Here is a 26,203-nt window from a genome sequence, read left to right as displayed (position 1 = left end):
TGTACACAAATGTTCATACAGCATCATTCATAAAAGCCTCAAAGTAGAAACAACCCAAATGCCCATCAACTGATGGATGGAAGAAATGTGGTACATCCACACAGCGGACTGTTATTGAGCCATAAAAAGGAATGGGGCACTGACACACGCTACAACATGAATGAACCTTGAAAACACGACACCAAGTGAAAGGCGACCGTCATAAAAGACCACCTATTATATGATTGCATTTATGGGAAATGTCCAGAACAGGTGAATCCACAGGGACAGAAGTGATTAGAGGATACCTGGGGCCAGGCTGGTGGTGGTTTCAGGCACACAGGGTTTACTTGGGGGGCTACACAAATGCTCTAAAATTGACTGTAGTGATGACTGCCCAACTCCAAATATACTAAAAAACCACTGAACTGTAATACTTTAAATGGGTGAATGGTATGACGTGAAGTAATCTCAGTAAAACTGCTAATTTTTTTAAATTGTGTAATTTCACCATAAACTGCAACTCCTAGTACGAAGCATTTATCAAAGTTTCCTTTAAACCAAATGGATTTTTCTTATCACTGCTTATACCAGTTGTTAGGGTTTTATTAATTTTGTAGCATTTGCATTGTAATCTTGGAATATCTTTCACACGGATGACGTAAACTTACATTTATGGACTTAAACATATGACACAGTAAAAGAACTAATGCTAAGATTTTCAGTAAAAGGATGCCTAGAGATCCATGAATGGCATTACCATCCACCCACTAAATTAAGAAACCTAAGAGCCACTCTTGTTTCTTCTTTCCTTTAGCCTTCATATCCATTTCATCAGCCGGTAACCCTGCTTGTCAACTCCATAAGGGAAGGATTGTCTGTTTATTCACTATGGTACATACGTGGTGCTTAGCCTAGCATCTAGCACACAGAAGAATGTTTAATTAATATTTGTCAAATAAATTGAAATTCATGCTGTCCTCGAGATTAACAGCTTTTAAAAGAAAAAAAATTAAATCCCTCATTTGATAATTTGTTAAAATTATACTAATTTTTAAAAATGCAGACTATGGAAATTTCATTTGCCATTTTAGTTGCTAAAACATATTAAGGCTAAATTCTCAAAGGGACACAGATATGCTATGGTGCCGGAACATGCAGAAGTAGAACATAGTGACTTTATTCAAGTTTGCTGTTACCTGATCCACGAATATTTAAAAGATACTTTATTTTATAAAAACTTACATCTGTAAGTAATGGACTGACCGTTAACAGAGGGCTTAACCTGGAACACATAGATAGGCTTAGAGGCCCATGAACCCCTAAAAATTGCAAAACCTAACATGTATATTGGCATGTGAGAGTTTTCACTCTTTTTGGTGAGAGTTCAAAGTGTCATCAGATTTTCAAAGAAGTCTATGACCCAAAAGGTTAAAAAAATTACTTAACTAGAAACAATCACAAAGTCTTTTAAACAGGAATTTGTACAATAAAATAATACCCAACAGCTCCATCTATGGGTATAAGTCATTATCATGTAGCAGAAATAATGACAACTACAAGAAATCAGTGCATCTGTGAATGCCTGTGTTTAGATCATCAGTGTCACTCTAGTGGGAATTTATTAACTATAGGATCACAGTTTTTTGTTTTTTTTTTTTCCAGATATAGATGTAAAAATTAGGAGACCATTGATGAATTCTACTTTACAGTACTTCAGCACCAAAAAATTGGGCAGTTATGCTGATACATGTATATACAGTTCAACATTTGTCAGTCTTAAAATGCTTATTTATAGTGAAATCTATATAAAACCGTTAAAAACTTTTCTATTTACATTTTTTTAAAAAATGAAAAGTATAGTTTCCTTTGCCACAACTTGTCAAAACTGACTTTTACCCGTTCCCACCCTCTTACCCTTCACTCTACTTGTGACAGACAGTGATCACAAGACCCAAACATATTGCTTAAACAAATCATGTCCTAAAAAGGTAGAATGCTTAAAAACATTACATTTAGAACTGTAACTGAACTTTTTATACATTTCAAAGGGGGTTAAACAAAGGTATGTAAAAGTTATTTTCAAAGTCTTAGTCCAACATGAATGTGCAATTTCAGTGTTAAGATAGCATCATATGAATAACTTGTTTTCCTGAACATAACTGAACATTTCCTTTGGACTAGAAAATATTTCTTTTCCTCTGTTCCACAATGAAACATTTTCTCATAAGTTTTCTTAAAGGAGAAAGGGGGTGGGGGTGGGAGGTGGAAAGGGTAGACAATCCTGGCTTACAGGAAATTTGTCAGAAGGAATATGGCCTGCTTTGAAATGTTTACATTTAAATAAATAGAAAGCAAGTGTGCTGCCTAGAGCACAAAGGAACAACAACACAATAAATTAGCATACAACTGGTGAGAATGTACAAACCACCCAAAGAAGCACTTCCCACTGGTGAGGGACCTGATTTCCACCATCTAACAAGGATTCTTTAATGCCAGTATCAAAGAACTAGTTATTTTATAAAATATGAACTGAGGAGATGTAAAATGTTAACCAATTCAGCACTTGCAGGGATTTGCAAAAACATACAAGATTTAAAAAAAAAAAAACAAAACTGTTCCTGACACACTGTTTCAAAATACAAACTATTCACATTCTCCTTTTTTGATGGTGTTTGCTCAGTAGAAACCAGTTGAGGAACATTCACAGGAAAAGTCTCTTTCCACTGCAAGACAAACTTTTCCATTAGCCATGGTCCAATAGAGAAAGAATATCAGGTCTTATGTCGCTGTAGATGTGCATCTTTTTTCTTTTTCTAAAAAAAAGTACATTCCCCTGTGAGTTTTATCTTGTTTTAAAATGCTACTCCTGCAGCAATTCTTGTTGAAACACTGCTGTTTCAGGGTCCACAGTCTAAGCATGGGCAAAGTGCTCTCTTTAGACATCAAAATTACAAGGGCTTCCCTGGACACTTGGTAACCAAGTAGGTTTTAAAGTGCACTCCTGTGTCCAAAACACTAGGATCGTTCAGCAGAACTCTGAGAGGGGCTGGGTTCAGTTCCATCCTCTGTGCTACTGTCTATGTCCTGCTCCATGGCCGTCTCATCATCATCCAACTGCTGACTGGTGAAATTGTTCAGTTCAAGGAGCCCGCTGGGCTCTACGACCACGTTGGAGCTGGAGTGGCAAGGAATAGCATACTGGGGAATGGCCTGGAAGAGAAGACAGAGGAGAGAAGCTTCATGGTTAAAAAAAAGGGTAACAGAAGGATATCCTCAACAATAACAAGGAAGGAAATAAGGAAACTGACATTAACTGGACAACTACTAGATGCCAGGCACTATGCTAGATGCTTAATATTATTCCCATTTTACAAATGAGGAAACTAAGATAGTAAGTGACTTAATCAAGGTCACACAGTTGGTCAGGGTTAATGCTAGGATGCCAGGATTCAAATCCAAGTCCTCTGCAACGCAAGGTGATCTCTCCACTCCTTGATGGTGCCTCTTCTAACAAAGCAGGCTGAAGTCCATGCCTAATTCAAGAGACAGGCTCTGAGGATATATTTATTTGGTCATTAAGCAAATTTTAAATGTAAATGCATCAGATTTTGCTTCTGCAAGATGAATGATTAATCCACTGATACCACAATATTTTTAAGCCCTTTGGTAGTTCAAAGGTGAACTTATTTGTTTGGGTCACATAGTAACAATATTTACTAAAAATAAGGCTAGAGAAGACAAACAGTCTTTTAAACAATAAAAGTACCAAAAGATAAACACATATTAGGTCATATTGCCTTGTCAGATTCTTTTTTTCTCAACTTTATTATATACCTTCTTAAAAGGTGTATCAGTCCATATCATACCCCTACTTAAAATTCTACAATTGTTTCCTACTGTTCTTGCTATAAATCAAAAACCTTACTGGGTCTCCAGCCTTATGCCAAACTCACTTGTACCATAGGGTGTGTGCACTAGTTCTTCCCCTCTTCCTGGAATATCCTTCCTCCAAATCTTTACATGGCTGGCTCCATTCTTATCATCTGCATCTTAGCTCAAATGCTTCAAGTAAAAGGCTTCGAGAAGCCTTCCTTCTATGAAAGGAAACCAGAGTACTGGGTCAATCCCACCCCTAGCCCCTATTATGTTCTGTAACATTTTCTTTATTGATTTATCATCTCTTTGTTTTCTTCTCATCTTTAGAATGTAAGATCCAAGACAGTTTGAACCAGAGCACAGATCCTGACTATCTTTTTCACTGCTAGATACCCAGAACTTTGAACAGGGTCTGGCACACATTGAAACTGAAAGTCCCTCAATCGTGTCTGACTCTTTGCAACCCCAGGGACTATACAGTCCATAGAATTCTCTGGGCCAGGATACTGGAGTGGGTAGCCTTTCCCGTCTTGAGGGGATCTTCCCAACCCAGGGACTGAATTCAGGTCTCCTGCATTGCCAGAGGATTCTTTACCTTCCCAATGAATAATGTATCTTTAACATAAAAAACCTAGAGCAAAGTTGAATATCAGCATTTTGAAAATACACCTAACCAAAACAACCTTCTACTGAGGGGAGATGCAAATTTAGTTTTAATACTATCAAGAAAATAGTGCAAGATGCCTAGGCATTGATTCTAAAGTGGTAAAGTTTTTTGTCTTCCCTCACCCTCCTGCCCTTGTTCCATACAGCTGATCACTGTGAAAAAGTCTCTGGTGGGGTCAGAATTTTAGTTCAGCTCTAGCTGTGACTTGCTGTGGACCTCTGAATAAGTCACTTCCCTTCTTAAGCTTTAGTTTAATTTTGTGTAAAATAAGATAATTAGAAAAGATATGCTTTAAATATCCCTACAGATCTAAATTCTATAAATTCCATATACATACAGACTCCTTCAAAATAGAAGATACACTCAACTTGTTTACTCCTCCATCCTTACACCTAGCACAGTGCCTGGAACACAGAGGTCAAATAACCCATGTGGAATGAATGAATGAATGAATGAATAAAAGAAATATGGATTATCTGTCTACAAAGTACTCAATATTAAACATGCTGAATTTTTACAGAACATTTTTCAAGAAATCAAAGAACTTCTGCAGACTTCTTTCACTCAAGTCAGTAGGTATTTTACTGAATGAGTAAAAATCAATACTTTGGGTCAAAGCTAAGCATAACTAGTGAGACCTGAAAATAAATGTTTTAACAATCTGTTAGTGATGATTATAACAACAGGAGCTATCCTTATTGAGTATTACTCTATATAGGACACTTAATCAGATATTTACTCAATCCTCAAAACAACTCTTTGAGCTGTTATTGTTTCCCCTTCATCACAGGGACAAAGGTTAACTGTTGCTCAAAGCCACAAAGTAGGTAAGGATTACAGGTGGGATTCAAATCTAGCTATTTCTGACTCCAAAAGCTTGGTCCTTAATGCTGCTCTTCCCTCTGACATAGTGACACATCAACCCAGGATATAGTAAACGCTAAAAATTAGCTCAGTATTCTTGCAGAGAACCTACTCATTAGCTATCATCTTTGATACACGAAGCAAATTACATTTTCACCCCTGTTCATGAAGTATAGAAAATAATTTCCACATAAGCTATTCAAAATAATTTTGAATTTAGTAAGTATATGAACTTAAAGAACTTAAACTCCCAGGGGCCACAGTAAACTCTGGTAAAAACAGGAATAGCTATCATATATTGGGCAATCACTACAAGCCAGGTACTGTGCTAGGTGCTTCATCTCAATTTTATATAATCCTTATGTCAATCACATAAAGTAGGCATTCCTTATTCCCATTTCATTGATGAGGAAACTAAGGCACAGTGAGGTTAAGAGTCTTGCCCAAAGTCACAGAGTGAATAGCGAAGCCACAAAACCTCCTTTTCCACTAAACCCTACCTCTTCAGTGGAGAAGGGCATGGCAACCCACTCCAGTATTCCTGCCTGGAGAATCCTATGGACAGAGGAGACTGGTGCAGTTCATAGGGCCGCAAAGAGTCGGACACGACTGAAGCGACTTAGCACGCATGCTACCTCTTCAGCAGGAAAAAACACGTAACAAATTCATTTGGTCAACAATTATTTAGTTCACTATTTGTTTTGACAGGAACAAAATGCTTGAATAATTCAATGGCCAGATCTATTTGCATTTAACCATTTCCCCTATACTAAGATAAATCCTATCTGGGTTAATATCAGTCAATTTGCATTCTTTCATGGCTTGGGATCACAGGAAAGGCAAAATTTACTACAGAATCATCTAAGTCACACAATATAGTACAATAAATACTACCATCCATAGTAAATACTAGATTATCCACATTTCAATAAATCCAAATTCTCAATTAACTAAAATGTGCTGCTCTGATACCTTCCAAGCAAAAAATGACAAATGTCAAGAAAAAAACCTGAAACCTTGCAAGGAGAGAGGGAAATAAAACACAACTTCTAAAAGCTAGTCTGGACCCAGTAACTCTTCAGTCTGGATTATATATGATGACAGATGAGTTTTAGAATGAAGGGAATGTGAGGCATAGGAAAATCTACTGTCAATGAATAATCCATCATGTTCACTAGCCTGTACTTACCAAGGCAGGAGAGTAACCATAATAAGATTTTTCAATAATATAATGATTGAAATAAAAAGCAAAGCTTTATGGTTAATCCCAGGTTAGTTATAAAATTAAATTACTAAGAAACATTCTCTTACAACATGGTTCTCTAGACATTTCAGTTAATTAAGATTTTATAGTGCTGAAAAACCATATATTTGGATCAAGATCAAGAACTGTGTTTCTACAAGGGTCTCTGAAATTAACTTGAAATAGGAGTACAATCCAGTTATATCCCAGAAGTACAAACTACTTATACTCTGGGCAAAGACTGAGAAGCCCAAAATTTGACCTGGAAAGTTGTTGATCTTGTAGGTTGACTGCTGAGTCAACACTGGCAAGTGTGGCTTGCATCTATGAATCAAGTGGACACAAGGACTCAGGGCCCTTGACTGTCTCTGAGGTGTACTGTTGTGAAAATATCTATCAATTTTCTAGGACTCTGTTTCAAAAAATAATTATAAACTTGTATATTTGTAATAGGTAATAAGCCAAATTTGATAATCTCTTTGCCATTTTGGCTTGACTCTTCCTGTGACATCCCAAAACACACCAAACCCACAACCCTCAAGACACCCAAGATTTCTTATGTTCCTTCTGATTCTTACCTGGATGATAATTTCTGCTGGGCTCTCTTCAGCTTTCTTTTGGCCTACATTCTGAATACGCATGAACTGGCCTGTCGCAGGCACTCCTGGTGCATCGATTTTCCTTGTCGTTAGGGGAGGGCCAACAGCAGATGGACTTGAACAGGACTCTCTACATTTCTGTTGCTGGGGAGTGGAATTCGCCATCCCTGCCACCACCACATGGGTGGAGGGTAATGATCCTGCTTCACCAGTGAGCACACTAGTGGCAAGAGCCTTCTTTGGGGGATCCACTACCAAATGCTCTACATTTGTATCAATCTGAGCTTCCATCAAAGACATTTTCAAAATGTCTGACACTGCTGTCTTCTCAGAGGCCTGAATGGGAGATATGCTTGTAACTGGTGATGTCAACTTAGGCACAGAACTGCCACCAGTTATCTTTGTAACTGTGGGAGGCTGGCGCCCCTCAAAAGTTATCTTTGTAACAGAGGATCCTTGGGTTATAATTGGCTGCTCCACCTGAAAACAAATTGGGGTTGTGTGTGTTACAGCTACATATCTTTGAGAAAACCTATCAAACACCCCAGACAATAATGGCAAAAGAAACATTTGTGCTGTATACTAGGAAGATATTTTGAAGCTTGGTGTTTCAATAAGAGGGCTGATGGGAAAGTATCTGGTTACTTTTAAGAAACCTAGCGAAAGAGGAGGGGTCAAAAGAACCTTTGTTCGGCCAGCCAAGGTTTATAGCAGTAAAGGAAAAAAGTCACAGCAGCCTTGTTTGCCTTGGGGTTTACATCCCCACACAGTACACCTTAAACCCATCTCAAGTCATTTCATATAATCTTCAGCTTTTTAAAATAAAGGTAGGGGGTTTTCAATCTTTTGATTTAAAATACGTTTATACAAACATATTCTATATATATATGTATTTGTAATACACACATATACACATACATCACTCCAAAGCCACTACTTTTCCCTAATATAATTTTTCTTTTCAATATTCACAGATAATTCCTCTGAAATCTAGAAGATAAATTTATTAACCAAATGGTGGTGGTGTAAACTACAAAGGAAAACGGTCAATGAAGCTCCTTAAAAGACTGTAGTTTACTTATTAGCATTACCGCCATAGAAATAAGAGTTTACAGGCACGGAAATAAATACTTTATGCTTAAAAAATAAAAATAATTTAGGTATATCTATGCATTGTTGATCAATGCTGAAGTTATTTCATTAAAAACTGCCTGGAAATTCAAGTTCTGAGTGCTATGCTTTTTTTCTTCCTATATTAGTGCGTACATTTCTTCCCTAATGTCAACCTTCTGATGTAGTAAAGTAATACCAGCGTAATGAGGCTTTTGAGTTTCCTCTTGCCAGGAGAATGCACCGCTAATCACGATAGGGTCGTGATGTTTTCATTTTTTTCCGTGAACAGAGAAGTTTAACTTTGCATGCTATCAATATTCCGTTACCTGGCTTGCCGGCTGTTTCTCTGAAGAGGCTGGGAGCGGCATTTGGCTCTGGGGGGTTTGGGGTTGCACGTAGATTTTTGGTTGGTTCGGAGCCTGCTGCAGTTTAGGGAGCTGCTGCGTGGTTTTCACTGCAAGCACCTGTACTACAGTCTGGGGGGGCTGTGCCATTAAGGTAGGAAGCTGCCTGTCTTTGGCCACCATGGGATGCTGTGTGTGCTGTACATCTGGCTTGGGCTGTGCTTGTTCTTGCTGGAGAGGGGTGAGTTTCTGATGCCTGATGGAAAGCTGGGGCATTTGCGGGAGTTTGTGCTGGAGCTGGTCTGCCTGCAGGTGGATGGTCTGCTTCTGTTTAGTCTGGAAGCACTGCAGAGTTTTCACTTGCAGCTGAGTCTGTTCCAGCTGTGGCTGGCTAAGTTTCTGCGGTTTAGCTGACTGTGACTGAGTCAGGGCAGATCGATAAAACAGACCTGTCTGAGGGTCTAAAGTGTCCATCTCTTCAACCTCGCCCTCCTCAGTTCCAAGTTCCTCGCTGTGTTTGGTAAAAGCAGTGTGACTGCTTAATGCCTAAGTAAAAAAGGCACAAAGTAAGAATGAAATAAGAAAAACACCTATATTGCTACATTTTCCTCAAATTGGAAAAGACTTGATTATGAGAATCATTCAAAATTTTCAGAAGGGAGAACCTAAGAAGACCAAAAAACTCTCAAGGTCTCTAAATCTAAAGGCAGCCTTAGATTGAGACTCTTAAAATTTCAACTCTTAGACATTAAGTACTGCAAAAACTGGCAAATGCACTGCAGTAAGAAAAGTCTCAGAGGGCCCAGAACTTAAAAGGTAAGAAAAACAAGGATGTTCTGCAAGCAGAGCACAAGATGAGAAAAGAAAAGGCTCCCTGGCTCAGGACATAGCTCCAGAGCTGTTCATCTGTCCAAAGGAAGAATGCAGCAACCCAGAAGTGAGGTACCCAGAGAAAATCTAAGGTTCAGAGACGCCCACTTGTGCTGTGCACCCATTTAGCACAGTCCAGGAGGTAGGCATTGTCTGAGGGCTGTGCCCATCCCAGTCTCCGCAGAGGGCCTCTTTGCTAAGGGTGGAGACGGGTGGCCAGGCCTACCAAGGTCTGAGTGATCTGCCCTCTGCCCCAACCCTCCTCGCCTAGGTTCCACGCCACCAGGCATGGCTTTCAGACACCTGGCTCCCTCCCAGGAGGGTAGGAAACTATGGCAGCAATAAGAGCACTCCTGTCAGGAGAAACAGAGATGGCCTGATATCAGTTATAATAGTGTTGGGAGGCAGCAGCGATCTTGAGTGACATGGTTAGAGCCAGCTGTCCGACCTCCCCGGGTGTCTTGAGAAAAGTCAATGTCAGGACAGCCAGACGAGGGCCAGACTCCAGGCTAAGAGCTGACACCCAGCAAAATCTCTGGCCATCTGATTTCCCTCAGTGACAGATGATCCATCTCAATCCCATCCTTCCCACTGCTTTGTCAAATGCTACACATCTACTTAAACTTTAAAACTTTGAGATTCAATTGAAACTCTCCCTTATCTCATAATGACCTTACGCGTATAGGTTTTTAATTCAACTATTTCTTCATGCCTTTCCAGTAGTTTGCCTGTAATTAGGGTCAACTGCTACCAGTTGAGTAATGATAAGTCATGCTTAAATCTGATATTTATGATATCACTTTATAATAGAGGCAAGAATCTTTAGATTTAAATCCTGGTTCTGCCATCCAGAATAGGTTATTTAATTTCTATGGGCATGAGTTTCCTCATTTGTAAGAGGGATGATACAATCACCTTGCAGGCTCATAGCAAGAATTAAATAAGTTAAAGCATTTAAAGCTCAAAGCACAGTATCTGGCACAAAATCAATATGTCAATGTATTTTTTACCTTTTCCCCATTACCCTTGGTACCACATTTTCTGTTTTATATTAATTCATTTTCCTTCCTGTTGAATCTCTTCCTCAATTGGTCACATTTCAGTAAAAGAAGTCAAATAATATTTATCTAGTTATTTTTAATGTTCCCATAAGGATTCATTATGAAAGCAAAAAGTAAAACAAATGAAAATCTCAGCATCAAACAGCTTAAAGAAGCCAACTTCTATTTCATTTGAAAATCTTGCCTCAGTGATAAACCCTTCCATAACAAGAAAATACATAGAAACAGTGACCAATTCTGATGTCATAGATTCATATAGATAGCTTTACCCTTTTGAAATGTTGAGTTCACAGAAGACCCAAGAATACTATTTCTTAATTACTTTCTGGTGTTAAGACTCTCAGTTCATTTCCTGTACTCACCCCTCACAGATGAAAGAACTACACTAACACTCTTTAACTTAGTTATTTCCCCTCTTATAATAGGAGATGAAACTGAATCTTATTTCAGGAAGGAAGCAGCTACAGAAGGTAGAAGGAAAAAGAAGAGATACAACCTGCTGCATTATGTGGGTGATTGCTCCAGGGGAAGAAGCTGGGATGGACTTCACCACCACGGATGTCTGTGTTGCAGTCTGTGACTGAGCCACATGCTGGAGAAGGGTCCGCTGAGGCTGGGAGGGCTGTTGGGGCTGGGAGCGGTGGCTGACTGAAAATAGAGGAGGTGATGATATTTCTCCAGAAATCACCACAGCATCTGTAACCAGTAGTCATTTTAAACAATTGTCTGTGAGATTGCATCACAGAGAGAAAGTGTGGTACTAGGAGGCAGAAGACCAGAGTCTGCCCATTTATGAGCTGTGTAACTCTGAGAAAGTCACTTATCTTCTCTGAGACTCTGTGTCCTCATCTGTAAAATGGGAATAACAGAGCTATTATAAGGATGAGATGAGAAATGTATGTGGAGGCACTGTGAAAACTATTACCACAAAGGAGGAACAAATCCCTTAAAGCTACATCCTCCTGTGAGTTGCACTCTTTCTCCAGTGACCTTTACCCCATTAAGGTAACAAAACAACAATCAATTTCTGCAATCAAATCCTAGACTAATATTTTTAAGGATAGTGAGACAGTACACGTTTTTAACCTCTTGATCCCAGTTCTGAATGTAATACAAAAGCCAGAAGCATTCACTCCTTTATATACAAAAGACATTCTCTCATATCCTAAAGATTTAGGAGGTCAAAGTGATACTGCAGAAAGAGAACTGGATCAACAGTCACAACTGGATTCTGTCCCATTCTGCCACCAATCAGCTATGTGAATTTGAAGAGGTCACTTAAACTCTATGTTACTAATCTCTAAAATTCAGAGGTTTTATTTTGTCTATTTTTGTTTTTTATTAGGATAAAACTTCATTTCTTAGAAGAGGACCAAATGAAGTAATGAGTTGAAAATGGTCCTTAGATTAAGTACCAAAATATAAAGTTAACAAAATAACAGAAAAGTCAGTGTTCTTTCATCTTCTCAAATTCAGCTCATCCAAAACAAATGAATAAGAGGAAATAATTCCACCTCTTAGTCTCTTGCTGGAAAGGTTCCATGGAGTAAACTATACATTTAAACTACACATCTATGTTGATGCCAAACTATCACTTTTAATCAGCCTCAATTTCAACTTTTTAAACAGTATAAATACTCAACACTTCTTATTCTACAGAGCTTTAAAAATGTTTATAGTTACTAGAAACCAACTTTTTGAATCAGAAACAGATAAAAATAAATCTGTAAAATTAGCTAAGGATTTTGAGAATATCAAAAGCTCTCAATAATCTATGGTTCTAATTCTCATATATCTTGATCTACAATTTCAAGTAGTAGTGGTTCCATACTTAGAAAAGTCATAGTCAAATGCCCAAGGATAAGATGATCACTACAAAATCAATGTAAAAGTGCCATTGTGAGTATAGAACTTTAAAGCTATCCAGTAAAATACAAATAAGCTTCATTTTTATAACACATTTTATCTATATTCAAAAATGCCATTTTTCTTTTTTTTTTTTGAACATTTTTCTAATATTTATTTATTTGGCTGCACTGGGTCCCAGTACTGCATGCAGCATCCTTGATCCTTGGTGCAGCATGTGGGATCTTTTTAGTTGCAGCATGTGGGATCTAGTTCTCCGACCAGGAATTAAAACTCAGGCCTCCTACATTGGAAGCTCAGAGTGTCTGCCACTGGACCACCAAGGAAGTCCTACAAATGTGGTTTTTCTATTGTTGCTACATATATGCCTACATGTGATATGAGGTGACAGGCAGCACCACTAGTACTCTTTTATAAATGCACCATAGTATCTTACTGCATTTCACAATAAGCTTTATATATACATTTTAAATTATATGAGTTAATAAAATCTTTCATATGTGCTCAACGAAACTGGAAAAAAGGGAGTCATGGTTTGTATTAAAATAACAAATACTGAAATCATTTACAATATAACTGAGTAAGAGCAAAAAAAAATCTTATTAATAATATTAAAACTAAGCAAGCAAATCAATGAAGCTTTTTACGGATAGAAGCATCATCAGAAATGAATGACATTTGAAAAATAATAAATATAATTTCTGATGAAATTATCAGATTATATGTAACATTTTTGCTGCCCACCCTAATCGTCATAATTATTACATTTATTAAGAAATGAAATGGTTTTCATAGATGATCAACTGAAACCATTTAAGAATAATCCTCAAGATACTATAAATTCAAAATACTATAAATCTCTTCATAGTAATTCCCCAGAGTGCAGGTAAGTTAAAGAAAAATAACATCCACTGCAGAATAATACAAGAGCGTCAGGAAGTTGGCTTTGAAGTAAAAAAAAAAAAAAAAAACACTCAGTGAGGCTGATGATATGATGGGAGAAGATTATAGAAGGGAGGTCACAGAGTAGATATTTGGAAAACAGCTGAAGTGACCTTTATCTGGACCATATAAACACCATAAAACAGTCACTTATTTCTTTAAACAACTCTTATTTTTCAATGTCAAACTGCTCATTTCTGAGAAAGAATCTGACTACTCTGCAAAAGGAAAGTCTCTCTCCCTTTTACTGAGTAGAGCTTACCTTTCCTCTACCAGATCAGAGTAGAGCGCATCCATTAAGTGGTTTGCCCCCAAAACAATCATCTTTTACCTTCAGTCACTTTTACTACAAATGGATGCACACCACTTACCTAGAAGGGGAAAAGCAACCTCTGTCCCCTCATCAGTGCGCTCTGAAAAGGATAAGTAAGGGAAGATATCATAGGTCTTGTTATCTATTTACCGTTTGATAATCTAGTCTATCCCCAGAGGTTATTATCGATTTTCCCAACATACTGCCCTCTGCTTTTTGCTAAGTATCTCTAAATAAAGATGCTAGATAGCTTTACATAATTTTTAATTGGATTTTCCCTTTTGGCAATTTTAATCCATTAGTCTTAACAATATCTCCTAAAATTATGCCAAAAAATTCATTTTCCACTTTGGTATTTACATCCTTCAAATATTTGCAACTCTATGTTCTCTTATGCTTAAGAAAACAGAAGACAGGTGTTCTTTATATATTGCCTCGTAAGTCATCTCTCCTAAGCCCTAATTATTCACGTTACTACTCTCTGAACTCCTCCAAATCTCGAAGTAATAGAGTGCCTAAAACAGAAAGCAGTATTCCAGGTGTGGTCTCACCAGAATATGAAAGAACCTATTACCGTTCCTGCTCCACTTCTCTACATATGCCATCCAAAAATATCATCAGTGTTTTGCTGCCAGACCACATAAATACCTAATGTGCTTTCCATCACAACTCTTAACTATTTACAAGGATTTAAAAGTTTCCACATTTTTTTCTTTACATTAAAAAGGGGGAGGAGGGTTGGATTTTATACCTTCTTTCTCCCTTGACCCACCTCCCCTTCCCCAAAACTAAAAAATCCAAATGTATATGAGTGTTTATTCCCCTAGAAAAGATATTCTATCCTCTCACTACCAGTGCTGCCTGATGTTCACAGATATTCTTTAAGGCCAACTACAGTTTTATATTACTTGCAAACTTTGTAAAATCTATCAATTTTCTCCCTCTAATCATTAAAGACAGGGTAAATCCCAAAGACAGTGTGAATCTGTTCTCAGAGAAAACTGGAAGAGATGGAGAAATATAAAAAATATATTTTCCCCCAAACAGTCATCCCATGAAATCCAGAAAGGTGGCACTCCTACCTTAATACTACTTTTTAAAAGGACACCTACCAGTAGTGATGTATTCAGCAACTAGTTCTGACTCTACCACCGCAATTGATGGACTTTCAGGAGAATGTCTCTTTTCCTGGGTCATCTGAATAGGCACTGCCATTTGACTCAGGTCAATAGTGGGTTGTCTTGGTTTAGATTCCAATTTTTCCTTCACTGTATAAAAGTCAGGGGAAAAATTAACTTTATTACAAACAAGTACTAAAGCCAGAGTTGTTCATGGAAAAATGAACAAGACCTCTGGGGTGCCACATGGGCAGTGACTAAGAAGCTAGGAAGTTCAAAACAAAAGGGCAAACTACTGTATGGCTATAGAGTGCACAGCTTGTACAACCATACTCAGTAGCATAGCAAGAACTCATATGCGTTCAGACTAAAATCTCCCCCCTATTATCACCAGGCCAAACCACTGGATCTGTTTCCCTTGTACACACTCCCTTTAGAACATTTCCTTTACCCTTAGTCAAGGCAGTACCTGGTATTCTTGAGTTCACCAACCTGAAAACAAAGGGTGAGTAAGCAGTACATAACATTATTTGCTCCAGGACACAACTGCCCAGAAGAGCACAACACAGTGACCAGTTTAATTTGATCTATTAAAAATTCAAGATAATCCCCAAAGAAATGTTACATTTTTATGACTCTTGAAGAATAAAAATATTCATTGTTAGGAAAATATGGTCTCTCTGTTCCTGCAAAAATGTCTATGGAATGGTCTGGAATCAAGAATGGTTTCCATGGATAGAATAACTTTCTAAATTATCACCTTTTCTACAAAATTATTTGGTTTCCACCCTCTATAAGGCATTAACGGAAATAGCTGAGTATGTCAAAGACAAGGAGCTAAGGAAATGCCTAAAGCCAAAAATAACACCAATTAAAAAAAATCAAAGACTTAAAATAAATGCTAGTATTCTTTGGGTAGTGTAGAGTGGATGTTACAACAACAGTAACCAGTAATTAAGTCCAGTAAGCAATCATTCAGGTTATTCTCACCAACGCATAAAATGTGATAAAATCAAGATAATCATTTAAAGAAAGTAAAACAAAACCAAAGGAATACAAAAGTCACCCCACAAGTAGAGAGGACACTGAACTGGGAATCAAAAGACATGGAATCTCACTCTGCCACTAGCCAACTGGATAACCTCTCTAGGTCTCAGTATGTTTATCTATGATGAAATGGTTGGACGAGATCATCACTAAGGTCCTCTAAGAACTCTGACAGTATCTGATCTATTATAATAGAAAAGTCAGTATAACTAACACAGTTTTGCCTAGAGTTTATAGAAGATATTTAGTAACTGGAAATACTGATTGGATCTTGCTAAATGAGAACAGCTTTGCATGGAAGCTCAGGTTCTTAAATTATACAAAGAAGTATGAAGATAAAAAAAAATTAGAATGTTAGCAAGGCCCTTAATGTTTTATGACCACAAAACTGCTCCACCAATATCAAGCAGGATGGCAGAAGCCCTCCAATTTGCCTTCTACTATTCTTGAATAGAATTGGCAAATGTACTGCATTTATCTTTGTGCTTAGAAATCAACAGACCTACTTCTTTCTGGTGACAAAAGGCAACAGGATTGTCCATTTTGAGCAGGAGAGAGAGAAGAAAAGAACTGTGCTGTTTTTTCTTCTTTCTTCTGATGGAAACAATAGACTACAGTCTATCTATCCTTCAGTACTCCTGTGAACATCTTAATGAACTGACAAGTAAACAGACTGAACCAATGATTATAGACAAGTCCAGAGGGGGGAAATGTGCTCAAATAATAACAAAGAAAATATAACAGTAGTAGTATTTTAGCACAACCCATCTCTAGAGAAAACATGCTTCATTCAACTGAGCATGTGAATTCATACCTGTTGTCTGTTGGAGTTCTAACAGAGCTTTGATTGTTGAAGTAGCTGATTGTGATTCACTGGATACATCCTGATAAATTATGGTGGGGCTAGTCTCCATTGCAATCTCATGTTCTGACCAATCCTGACGCCGGGAAGCAATTACATGAACTACAGGCTGGGAATCTGTTTTATATTAGTTAAAAAAAAAAAACCCTATAAACAAAGTTTCTCTTAAAAAAAAAAAAAACAATTTGTTCTTTTTAAAAAATCTTTGTTTTACTACAAACTTCATGCTTTATCTCCCCAAAAAGACTGTAAGCTCCCAGAGGGTATAATGTCTTTCATGTCTGTATTCATTTATTCATTCATTCATTGATTCAACAGACTGGGCACCTATGTGCCAGTCTACATTTGGCACTGAGGATATAAAGGAGCTCACAGAATAATCAAAGGACGCTCAAGAAGCACACAATCTGGTTGGAGAGACAGACATGTAAAGAGACAAATTACAATTCAATGTTATAACTGCTATAATAAATAGGTGTGCATTTCTGTAGGTGGGTGCATGTCCATGTACCATAAGAACGAAATGCAGTATGAGTCTTATTTTCCCCAATGCACCTAAAAATGTGTTCTGTATTACAATCTGAGCATTCAGTCAACACTTATTGGAGTCACTGAAAGGAAATCCTGTCCACTGACAAGAAAAATGGATAAATGATCTAGAAGCAGCATGATATAATAGGACACGTATAACATTCAGAATTCAAAGTCTTAGGTTACAGTCCCAGCTCTATCAATTACCAGCAAGTTGATTCTTTGGGTCTTAGTATCATTATTTCTAAAAGGACAACACTAAATTTACCTCTCTACCTCACAGGCTTTCTGAGGATATAATGAAATAATATATGTAAAAGAGCTTTATAAACTATGAAGGGCAAAAGAAATGTTTTATTGTTGTTGTTCTGGTTGCGGCCTGACAATTTCTCAATTCTAAGCCTTTTTGTTAGTTTCAAAATAAATTATAGCCCTAACTCAAGGCTTATTGTATTCATGCTATATAAGTATGCATGTAAATATCAGACACATCAAATCAAACAACAAATTATTTGAGTTTTCCACCTACAGAATAAGTAGATGGAATAAATAGTATAAGTGTAGTATACACTACACTATTGTTAAGTTCCTAAACTCCTTGGTCCAAGATACCACATAGAAATTACATAGGCTATAAAAGCATGACTCCTACTCCCAAGTTTAGATTCTAATCGAGGAGACATAAAATGTGTGTGTGTGTGTGTGTGTGTGTGTGTGTGTGCGCGCGCGCGCATGTGTGTGTGTGTAGCTTTGTATCCTGGGATAAAGTCAAATGATTAGGGCAATTATATAACAGAAAGAAAAAGACTACTATGAATTGGAATGGTCAGTGAAAGTATCACAGAAAATAACTCATGCAGCCCCAAAACCAAGAATAAGTACAACTTAAGTTCACCCTTCTATGAATTTTTTATTTTTGAAAACCACAAAGTTGTTCAAAAAGGTTGAAGCAGCAGGAATGACCCTTCAAAAATAAAAACAAAAAACCTATCTTCCCCAAAAAACAAGATCAATATACAAAATATCTGGAATTTTTATTTACCATAAAAACAAAACTCTATTTCCACTCTCTACCTTATCCTCTAAACTCTAAGTAGACTATATGCCACACCAGGGATGTGTAACTTCCATTAAACTTCAAAAAAAAAACCTAGATGATTGAAGAACAACATCATGTAGTAATATTAAATGCCACATGAGGCCTATAGCAGTTTTTCTTTACTAATTCTAAGAGCATATATAAGAAATTAAAGAGACCTGATTATATTAGGGAATCATTCATTTTATACAAACTTAGTTCTCAATTTTAAGAATCTCTCATGATGCTATAAGTACCCCTTTGTTAGGTGAAAGGACCTATAGGGAAAGAATGACTCTGCAACCCAACTCTGTAAAATACACATATTAAATACCCAAAAGAAAGCAAAAACTGCATTGGTAGAGAGATAAGGTAAAATAAGACTGGAAAAAGAAAACACATTTCTACAAGGAGCACCTAATCAGACACATCACCCTACATAACATCATCCCATAGGGACTGTGGAGACTGGTTTTTCTCTTTTTGCCCATACACAAAAAGTGCAGCTAACCATACAAAGAATCAATGCAGCAACCCCAATGGCTGTGACACAGAATGAGTGTGAACCTAAACGTGAAAAACATTCCTTGAGTGATTTTCCTCTCTACTTTTGGCTCACACTTAGACTAGATAAATCTACTGCCTACCAAATCTGATGCTGAAGTCAGAGTGCAATAACTGAGACAGCAGGAGCCTGATACAACAGTCCCATTTGATTATGCAGTGTGCATCCATCCAGACTTCCCTACCTCTCTTGGTGGTAGGTGGATGGCAGCCTACTGACCCTCAGATATCTTTCCTCATAGGTCATTTAACAAATATTTACTGGGCATATACTACATGTTATGTACTAGAGATGTACACTATACTGTTATATCCAAAGGCAGATTCAGGCATCTCTATGGAAGAATGTCTCTTATGTCTTTACTACAAAAACTTTCTATCACATTTGCATAGAATTGTAAGACCTCTCAGGCTTCCCTGGTAGCTCAGCTGGTAAAGAATCCACCTGCAATGAGGGTGACCTGGGTTTGAACCCTGGATTGGGAAGATCCCCTGGAGAAGGGAATGGCTACCCATTCCAGTATTCTGGCCTGGAGAATTCCACGGACTATTTATTAGTCCATGGGGTCGCAAAGAGTCAGACATGACTGAGCTACTTTAAACTTTCACATGAGACCTCTCAGCTAGAAAAAATAAAATCTAAAAGTATGTTTAATACTACCATCGATCCTATGTTAAAATCTTCAAAATAATACCACCAGTCCAGGAATCTAGCACTAGAGAACTCACTGTTTTCCAAGGCAGTTTCCCTTCCATCTTTGCACAGTTATGACAATTAGAAAATTTTCTTGTATGGAGTGGAAACAGGTCTTCTGATTGCTACTCAATGGTTCTAGTTCTGCCCATGTACCTACCAAAGACCAATTCTTTTCCCTCTTCTTTGTCACAGTCTTTAAGATAACTGACAACAAAGTTCCTGTGTCCCCCACAACCCAACCCAATCTTCATCTTCTCTTCTTTATGATAAATGTCCTGTCTCCACCTACCGTTCTTCATAAAAATGATTCCCAGATGTTGCATGCATCTAATTCATCTATTCTATACTAAACCCAAGATGTATCTTTTCCATGATGTAATAGGTATCTTTCCTCTGAAATACTGTCATACAAAACAAGGCCTTCACAGTATTTAACTGTTTACACAGCTTTCCCCCAAATGTTCCTTAAAGAACATAAGTTCTTTAAGATGTTTTGCAAAAGAAGGGTTCCATGCTCAAAAAAGTTGGGGGGCATTTTATATTATATACGCCACTCTTGATCTTTCACAATATATATCACCACATAATGACTCTGAAAAGTTCTGCAATAAGTATTGGTATGTTTTGCTTAACCTTCATTCATTCCTTACCCTCACCATGACCTGCTGAGATCATGAAGCTTCTGGAAAAACCATCCTAGAAACCAAGTTACTTAAAACAATGTCTTTATAGGATGCATTTTTGTATTTGCCTCATATATGTTCCATCTTAAATCCCTACCCTTGATTTTGTCTCCTTTTTCTCTTCCATTTTACTTCACATAATCTTGTATTCTAGCTAGTCTACTTAAAACCTTTTTTGGGAAATAAATTTTTCTTTTAACATTTTTTTCTTTCTTTTAAAAAAAAAATATGGAACCCAATAAACCCAATAACTCTGTTCCCAAGTGAAAAAGGGGAAAAAAGAAGATCCAAATAGGAAGGAAAGCTGAGGAGTTGTGGAAGGCATGTGGCCCAATTTTCATTTAGCGACCTAGGCAAGTATGACCCTGAACTATTAGAGTTGGTCATCTAGCTGTCTATCAGTATGTAAAAATACTTCAGGTGTATAGAACTTAAAAGGTCCACTCACTAGGTTAGGAGAAACCCCAGAAAGGAAAAAATGTTTTGGATTCAGGCAACAAAAATGAATTTATAAGGCTGAAGCTTAACCCTGTACCACAGTTGCTGCTACAGTTGCTGTTTTATTTGTTCATTCAGAGAAACTTTTACTAGTGTTTACTTAGAGCTAGCTAATCTCTTCACTAAATACTGAATATACAGAGATGAGTATGATGCTTGCCTCTGAAAAGTTAGTAGCCTAGTGGAAAAGAAAATAATTATATTAAACAAACAAAAAAAGTACAAAATAAAATGATCAATGATAAACTAGCTGGTAGTACAAAGCAATTTTGGAAGCCTAGTATAGAAGCAGTAATGAACCCTCCCAGGGTGATTAAGGAAAGTGCCATAACAAGGTGAAGATGAAGGTCTCTTCTAGCCCGTGAGGAGATAGTTCAGAAATAAGGTATAAGGTCTAAACTGCTTCTCCTTTCAGGCAGGGAATGGTGGGGAAAGTTTAGAAACCACAAGTAGAATCAAGGAATCCTTTGGCATAAAAAGACATCTTTATTCTAAGACTAGTATAAAGGAAGTCACTAGAAAAAGGATACGAAGTCAAGAAAAGTCGATCTATTCTTACAGTAGAATGCCAACTATAAACTAGGTAACAAATAATAGACTTTAGAAAATTATCACTGGATGCTAAAACTAGTAGATAAAGATGAGGGATATGATATTTATATAGTTTCAAACCATCTCCCCATATATTACCATTAATCTCAAAGGGAAATATGGTAATTTCATAATGCAAAAAAAAAAGGGAAGGCATTAACCAAGAGATCAACATTAACATCATCAATATTGGGACAAACTGACATCAGTGCCTTCTGATAAGATAAAGCTAAGGATACACTACATCTGTGGAAATCATGCTGAATCAAACAATAAACATCAGACAATGCAACTAAATGTAACGCATAATATTGATGTGGACCATGGACTGGTGGTGGGGGTAGGTTGTTGCAGTGGCAAAACTACAAAGACCATGATTGGATAGTTGATAGCATCTGAATGGATTGTAGATTATACAACTGAAATTTTAAATTGTGATTTTGATAACTGTATTTTAGTTATAAAGAGACTAACCCTTAAGAAATATAAGCCAACAAATCTAAGTATTTAGAGATAAAGGGCATGACATCTACAACTTGTTCTCAAATGGTGAAAAAATTCAAAAATTATAAACACACAGAGGGCGGCACAGAAAGAGAATCAACAACAAAGTAAATAGGGCAAAATATAAATAAGTGGTGGATCTAGTAAAAGACTATACACAGAAGTTCTTTTTATTCCTGCAACTTTTTATAAATTTGAAGTTACATTAAAAGTACTAAACAGAGGTGGGCTAAAAACTACAAAAACAATATAAAGAAAAAAATGGACTGCTACACAGTGCTTATATTCCCAGTAGGTATGAAAACCAAACTTGAGTCTTAGGCTTAGCAAAACCTTATCTCTTTCTCTTATAACACAGCATATATATTCCTAGTCCCTTGGCTTTGGAGAATGTACTAAGAAACTATACAGTGAAATGGGGAGAGGAGTAAATGAAGACTATAAAAATTGGCTTTAGGAACCTCCCTGGTGGCCCAGTAGTTAAGAAACCACCTTGCAAGGCAGGGGACATGGGTTTGATCTCTGGTCAATGAACTACGATCCTACATGCTGCAGAGCAACTAACCCTGCATGTCACAACTCCTGAGCCCACGCGCTCTGGAGCCTGTGTGCCACAACCAGAGAGCTGCGCAGCACAACGAGTACTCTGCACGACACAGTGAAGGCCCAGCACAGCCAAATAAAAAGCAAATACACAAATACTTTTAAAAACTGGCTTTATAGTTAACTATATTAGATATCCCTCTCTGGTGATTTTTTTCTGTTTTATAAAATATTTTAAAGGAAGTAATATGCAATGAAAGATAAATAACAAAAGTAAAAATAAATTATGCCACATATAATAACAGATCTAAGAGCAAGAAACTGCACTCAATCACTTCCAAAAATAGTCAAGTTCTTGTCCATTTCTTAGAATGAAAACTAAAGGCTCCCTAATGTAATGGCATGTTAGGGAAGTAATGACTGGCTTATAGTTCCCTTAGGAAAAAACCAGCAATTTCAAAGGTAACCTGAGATTGTGTATATATAATTTACTGTTCAAGTTCCCATTTCAGCACCAATTCATAACCTAAACATTTTACCTGCCTTTTATGAAAACATTTCTCAAAGGAAAAAACAGCTGGAATTATTCAAGTAAGTACAGACTTAAAAGAGGAAAAAAGAATCTTATTGTTAGTTTAAGAACAGAATCTATACACATCAAATCAGTAAGTCTAAAAGAAATAGAGTAAATACCACCCCACTGTAACCAGACATAAACTGATTCATAACCAATATAGAATGATAAATTAAACCTTAGCAAATTGATTCAGAAAATATTACTATTACTGATAATATGCTGAAGAAAATTATCCATTTTATAAAATGAGAGCCATACTGTTTGCTAAAATCAATATTTTAATTTATTTGTTATCAATGAGTTTTCTAAGACCATTTCAAATGCTACCTTCTTCATGAAGCTTTCTCATAAAGTTTATTACATAGTATAAATTTAAAAATAAATGTTCAAATTGAATTAATGGAATAATTAGCGATATGAACCATTAGTAAGACTAATCTGGGATGATTCCACTAAAGGGTTAAAATAATAATGCCTGTACAATATGAAGAAACTGTATTGAAAAAGTGAAGGTGCTAAGAAAGCGTTCCAGAGAGAATAATGTGGAAGTAAGGAGAGGAAACAGTGTGAGTAAGAATGATCAAAGAAAGGTAAACAGTTCTGTTTCGATATATCAGAGCTTGTAAGTACCGGCAGAAATATACTGCCTGGGTGGTTAAGGTAACTGACACACACACGGGCACTAGATTTGTTGTTGTTTTTCAGTCGCTCAGTTGTGTCTGACTCTTTGCAACTCCATGAACTGCAGCACACCAGGCCTCCCTGTCCTTCACTATCTCCCTGAGTTTGCGCAAACTCATGTCCATTTAGTCAGTGATGCCATCCAACCATCTCATCCTCTGTCGCCCTCTTCTCCTCCTGTCCTCAATCTTTCCCAGGATCAGTGTCTAGATTTGTACAAAGTCTCAAAGTTTACGATCAATATGGGTGGTTAAGGTAACTGACAGGCACAGGTACTAGATTTGTAGAAAATCTCAAAGCTTATGATCATTGAGTTTATTTCAAGTGACTCCCTAAAACAACATAATTAAAATAGCACTAACTATAACTAGTTTCCCTACTATGGAGACTGGCTTCATATCACCTTCCTCATAATTAGGACAACCACACAATTATCATCTAAACTGGAACACCTATGAGAGTGAAAGAGAATGCTATTATTATTCTAGAACAGAAATAAACTAAGACTTATCCCTTGCAAACTGCAATGTATGAACACCCACATACAGCCCACTTACAGGCCCATCTCTGGCCACCATGATCCTTTTTCAAGGTTCAGCAAAAATCATTTCAAAAGGTACATTCACTTTCTTGCACACTTCTTCTACTTACTCAAAGCAAACAAAAGGAATCACAGCTCTATCCAGTTTGGTAATACCTATCTGCCAAAATCATCATCTAGTTTATGAATTATTTGGTGAACATATGCCAGGCAAGAAAGAATGGTAAGCCTTACCAAAAACAAAACTTCTGCTCACATCAAACAAAAGACAATAAAATCAAAAGAACTGACAAGTCAAAGTATACATATTTGTATATGTATTTGTATATATACATATTTGAGATCCTTAGATTCAACTATTTTAGAACTAAGGCATAATCTCAGCAATAATTATATAAATCAGAAGTAAAATGGGTCTTACCTTGGGAACTTTGGGAGGACTCTGTAGAAGAGGAACTACTATCTGTATAACCCTGTGGTTCTTCCTTTCCTTCTTGAATAGATGAATTACCAGCCTCTGCCACCCTGGATGCTTGTTGTAATGTTTCTGTGACCAGTTGCCTTGTTTGTTCACTAACAACTGTGGCCTGAAACGTCACTGGTTTGGGTTTAATAAGAACCTAGAAGACAAGTGGAAATACAACCAGTATAAATTTTTGAGCATTTAAAATATGTTTAACTTCTAGATCAAATAAATATTTTCCTGACATGGAAAACTGTACTCTGGCCATTTATTATACTTGGGGCACAGTACTGATCATCACAGACAAATTCAATCTATGAATCAATCATACCAGGCCACATATACATTTCATGCTACAACAGCTACAATCCTGACAACAGCCTTTGCCCTGTTTTTTCTTGCCTATAATGACTTCAGGAATCCTTTTACAATTTGCAGTTATATGGTAGAATGATAGCCACAAGCTAAGGACGGCAGAACAGAACGACACAAGGAGCCTAGATTCCCAGGGGAAGTATGTGTATGTCTGTGTGTGTGTGATAGGATTTAAGTATTGATGTATACTATACATAGTCAGCATAAGAGGAAAGATTTCCTCAGATCTCCCAGGAGAATTTTTGAGTCACAATAACAGTCCAGGATTTCCTTCCTCCAAATATTTATCAACATAATAAAAATAAAACCCTAATTTGTTTAAGCCACTGTTCTTCAGGTTTCTTTTTAGCAACCAAATGAAATTCCTAATTAACACACCTGCACAAAGTAATCTTGCTTAGGACCTAAGTCATCTTTTAAGAAATCTCCAAAGGAACACTAATTTAGACAACTGGGTGTGCGTGCATGCTGTCATGTCTGACTCTTTGCGACCCTATGGACTGTAGCCCACCAGGCTCCTCTCTCCATGGGAATCTCCAGGCAACAATACTGGAGTGGGTTGCCATTCCCTCCTCCAGGGTATCTTCCCCACCCAGTGATTGAACCTGCGTCTCCTGCATTGCAGGCAGATACTTTACTGCTGAGCCACAATTTAGACAACTACTATAGTCAATATGGAACATGTGACAGATCAGCTCTTGGCAAAGATCAAAACCATAGACAGTATAACAAGTGAAATGGGAAGAAAGTTTCACACTGAACGATTCAATTCAAAGTGTGGACTCCAGGAGTTAACTTCAATTGGGTACATGGAATGAAAATGTTACTTTACCACAATTATTTTTTACTTCTCCATTTATAAGAATCTAAATCTTTCAGACTCTATTGTCACCCATGTCCAAAAATTCAAGAATGAAAACATGGGTTATGACAAAGATGATGGAGCAAATATAACAGTTAACACTGAAATTTAAAGCAATTTGACCTTATTAGAAAATCATAGAACTAATGGTTTTGATATATAAACTATTTGGCTATAATATTGACAGAACTGATTCTAAAGGCAAACTATTAGTTTATAAATTATCATCTTTTACAAAAATTCTAAAA

The 26,203-nt window shown here is 37.0% G+C and overlaps 1 protein-coding gene across 14 annotated transcripts in view; it reads right to left on the bottom strand.

The window, feature by feature from the left end:
- Window positions 1–219: 219 nt before the first annotated feature.
- EMSY (EMSY transcriptional repressor, BRCA2 interacting) overlaps window positions 220–26,203 on the bottom strand; it is an 81,818-nt gene continuing 55,834 nt past the window's right edge. For 10 of the 14 annotated variants that reach the window (XM_043907943.1, XM_043907875.1, XM_043907934.1 and 7 more), the window contains 8 exons: window positions 24,677–24,875; window positions 16,720–16,884; window positions 14,853–15,008; window positions 13,799–13,840; window positions 11,116–11,267; window positions 8,671–9,234; window positions 7,211–7,711; window positions 220–3,192 (listed from right to left, as the gene is read on the bottom strand). In XM_043907943.1, coding sequence (XP_043763878.1) covers window positions 2,998–3,192; window positions 7,211–7,711; window positions 8,671–9,234; window positions 11,116–11,267; window positions 13,799–13,840; window positions 14,853–15,008; window positions 16,720–16,884; window positions 24,677–24,875 — 1,974 coding nt within the window. In that variant the 3' untranslated portion in view covers window positions 220–2,997. The remainder of the gene's footprint in view (window positions 3,193–7,210; window positions 7,712–8,670; window positions 9,235–11,115; window positions 11,268–13,798; window positions 13,841–14,852; window positions 15,009–16,719; window positions 16,885–24,676; window positions 24,876–26,203) is intronic. The other 4 variants (XM_043907954.1, XM_043907898.1, XM_043907985.1 and 1 more) reach the window with 3 other exon arrangements.

The sequence above is a fragment of the Cervus elaphus genome, chromosome 1 (genome assembly GCF_910594005.1).
Source record: "Cervus elaphus chromosome 1, mCerEla1.1, whole genome shotgun sequence".
In the NCBI taxonomy this organism is placed as follows: Eukaryota; Metazoa; Chordata; class Mammalia; order Artiodactyla; family Cervidae; genus Cervus; species Cervus elaphus.
The sequence above is the reverse complement of the archived record's forward strand: the minus strand, read 5'-3'. Positions and strand labels throughout refer to the sequence as shown.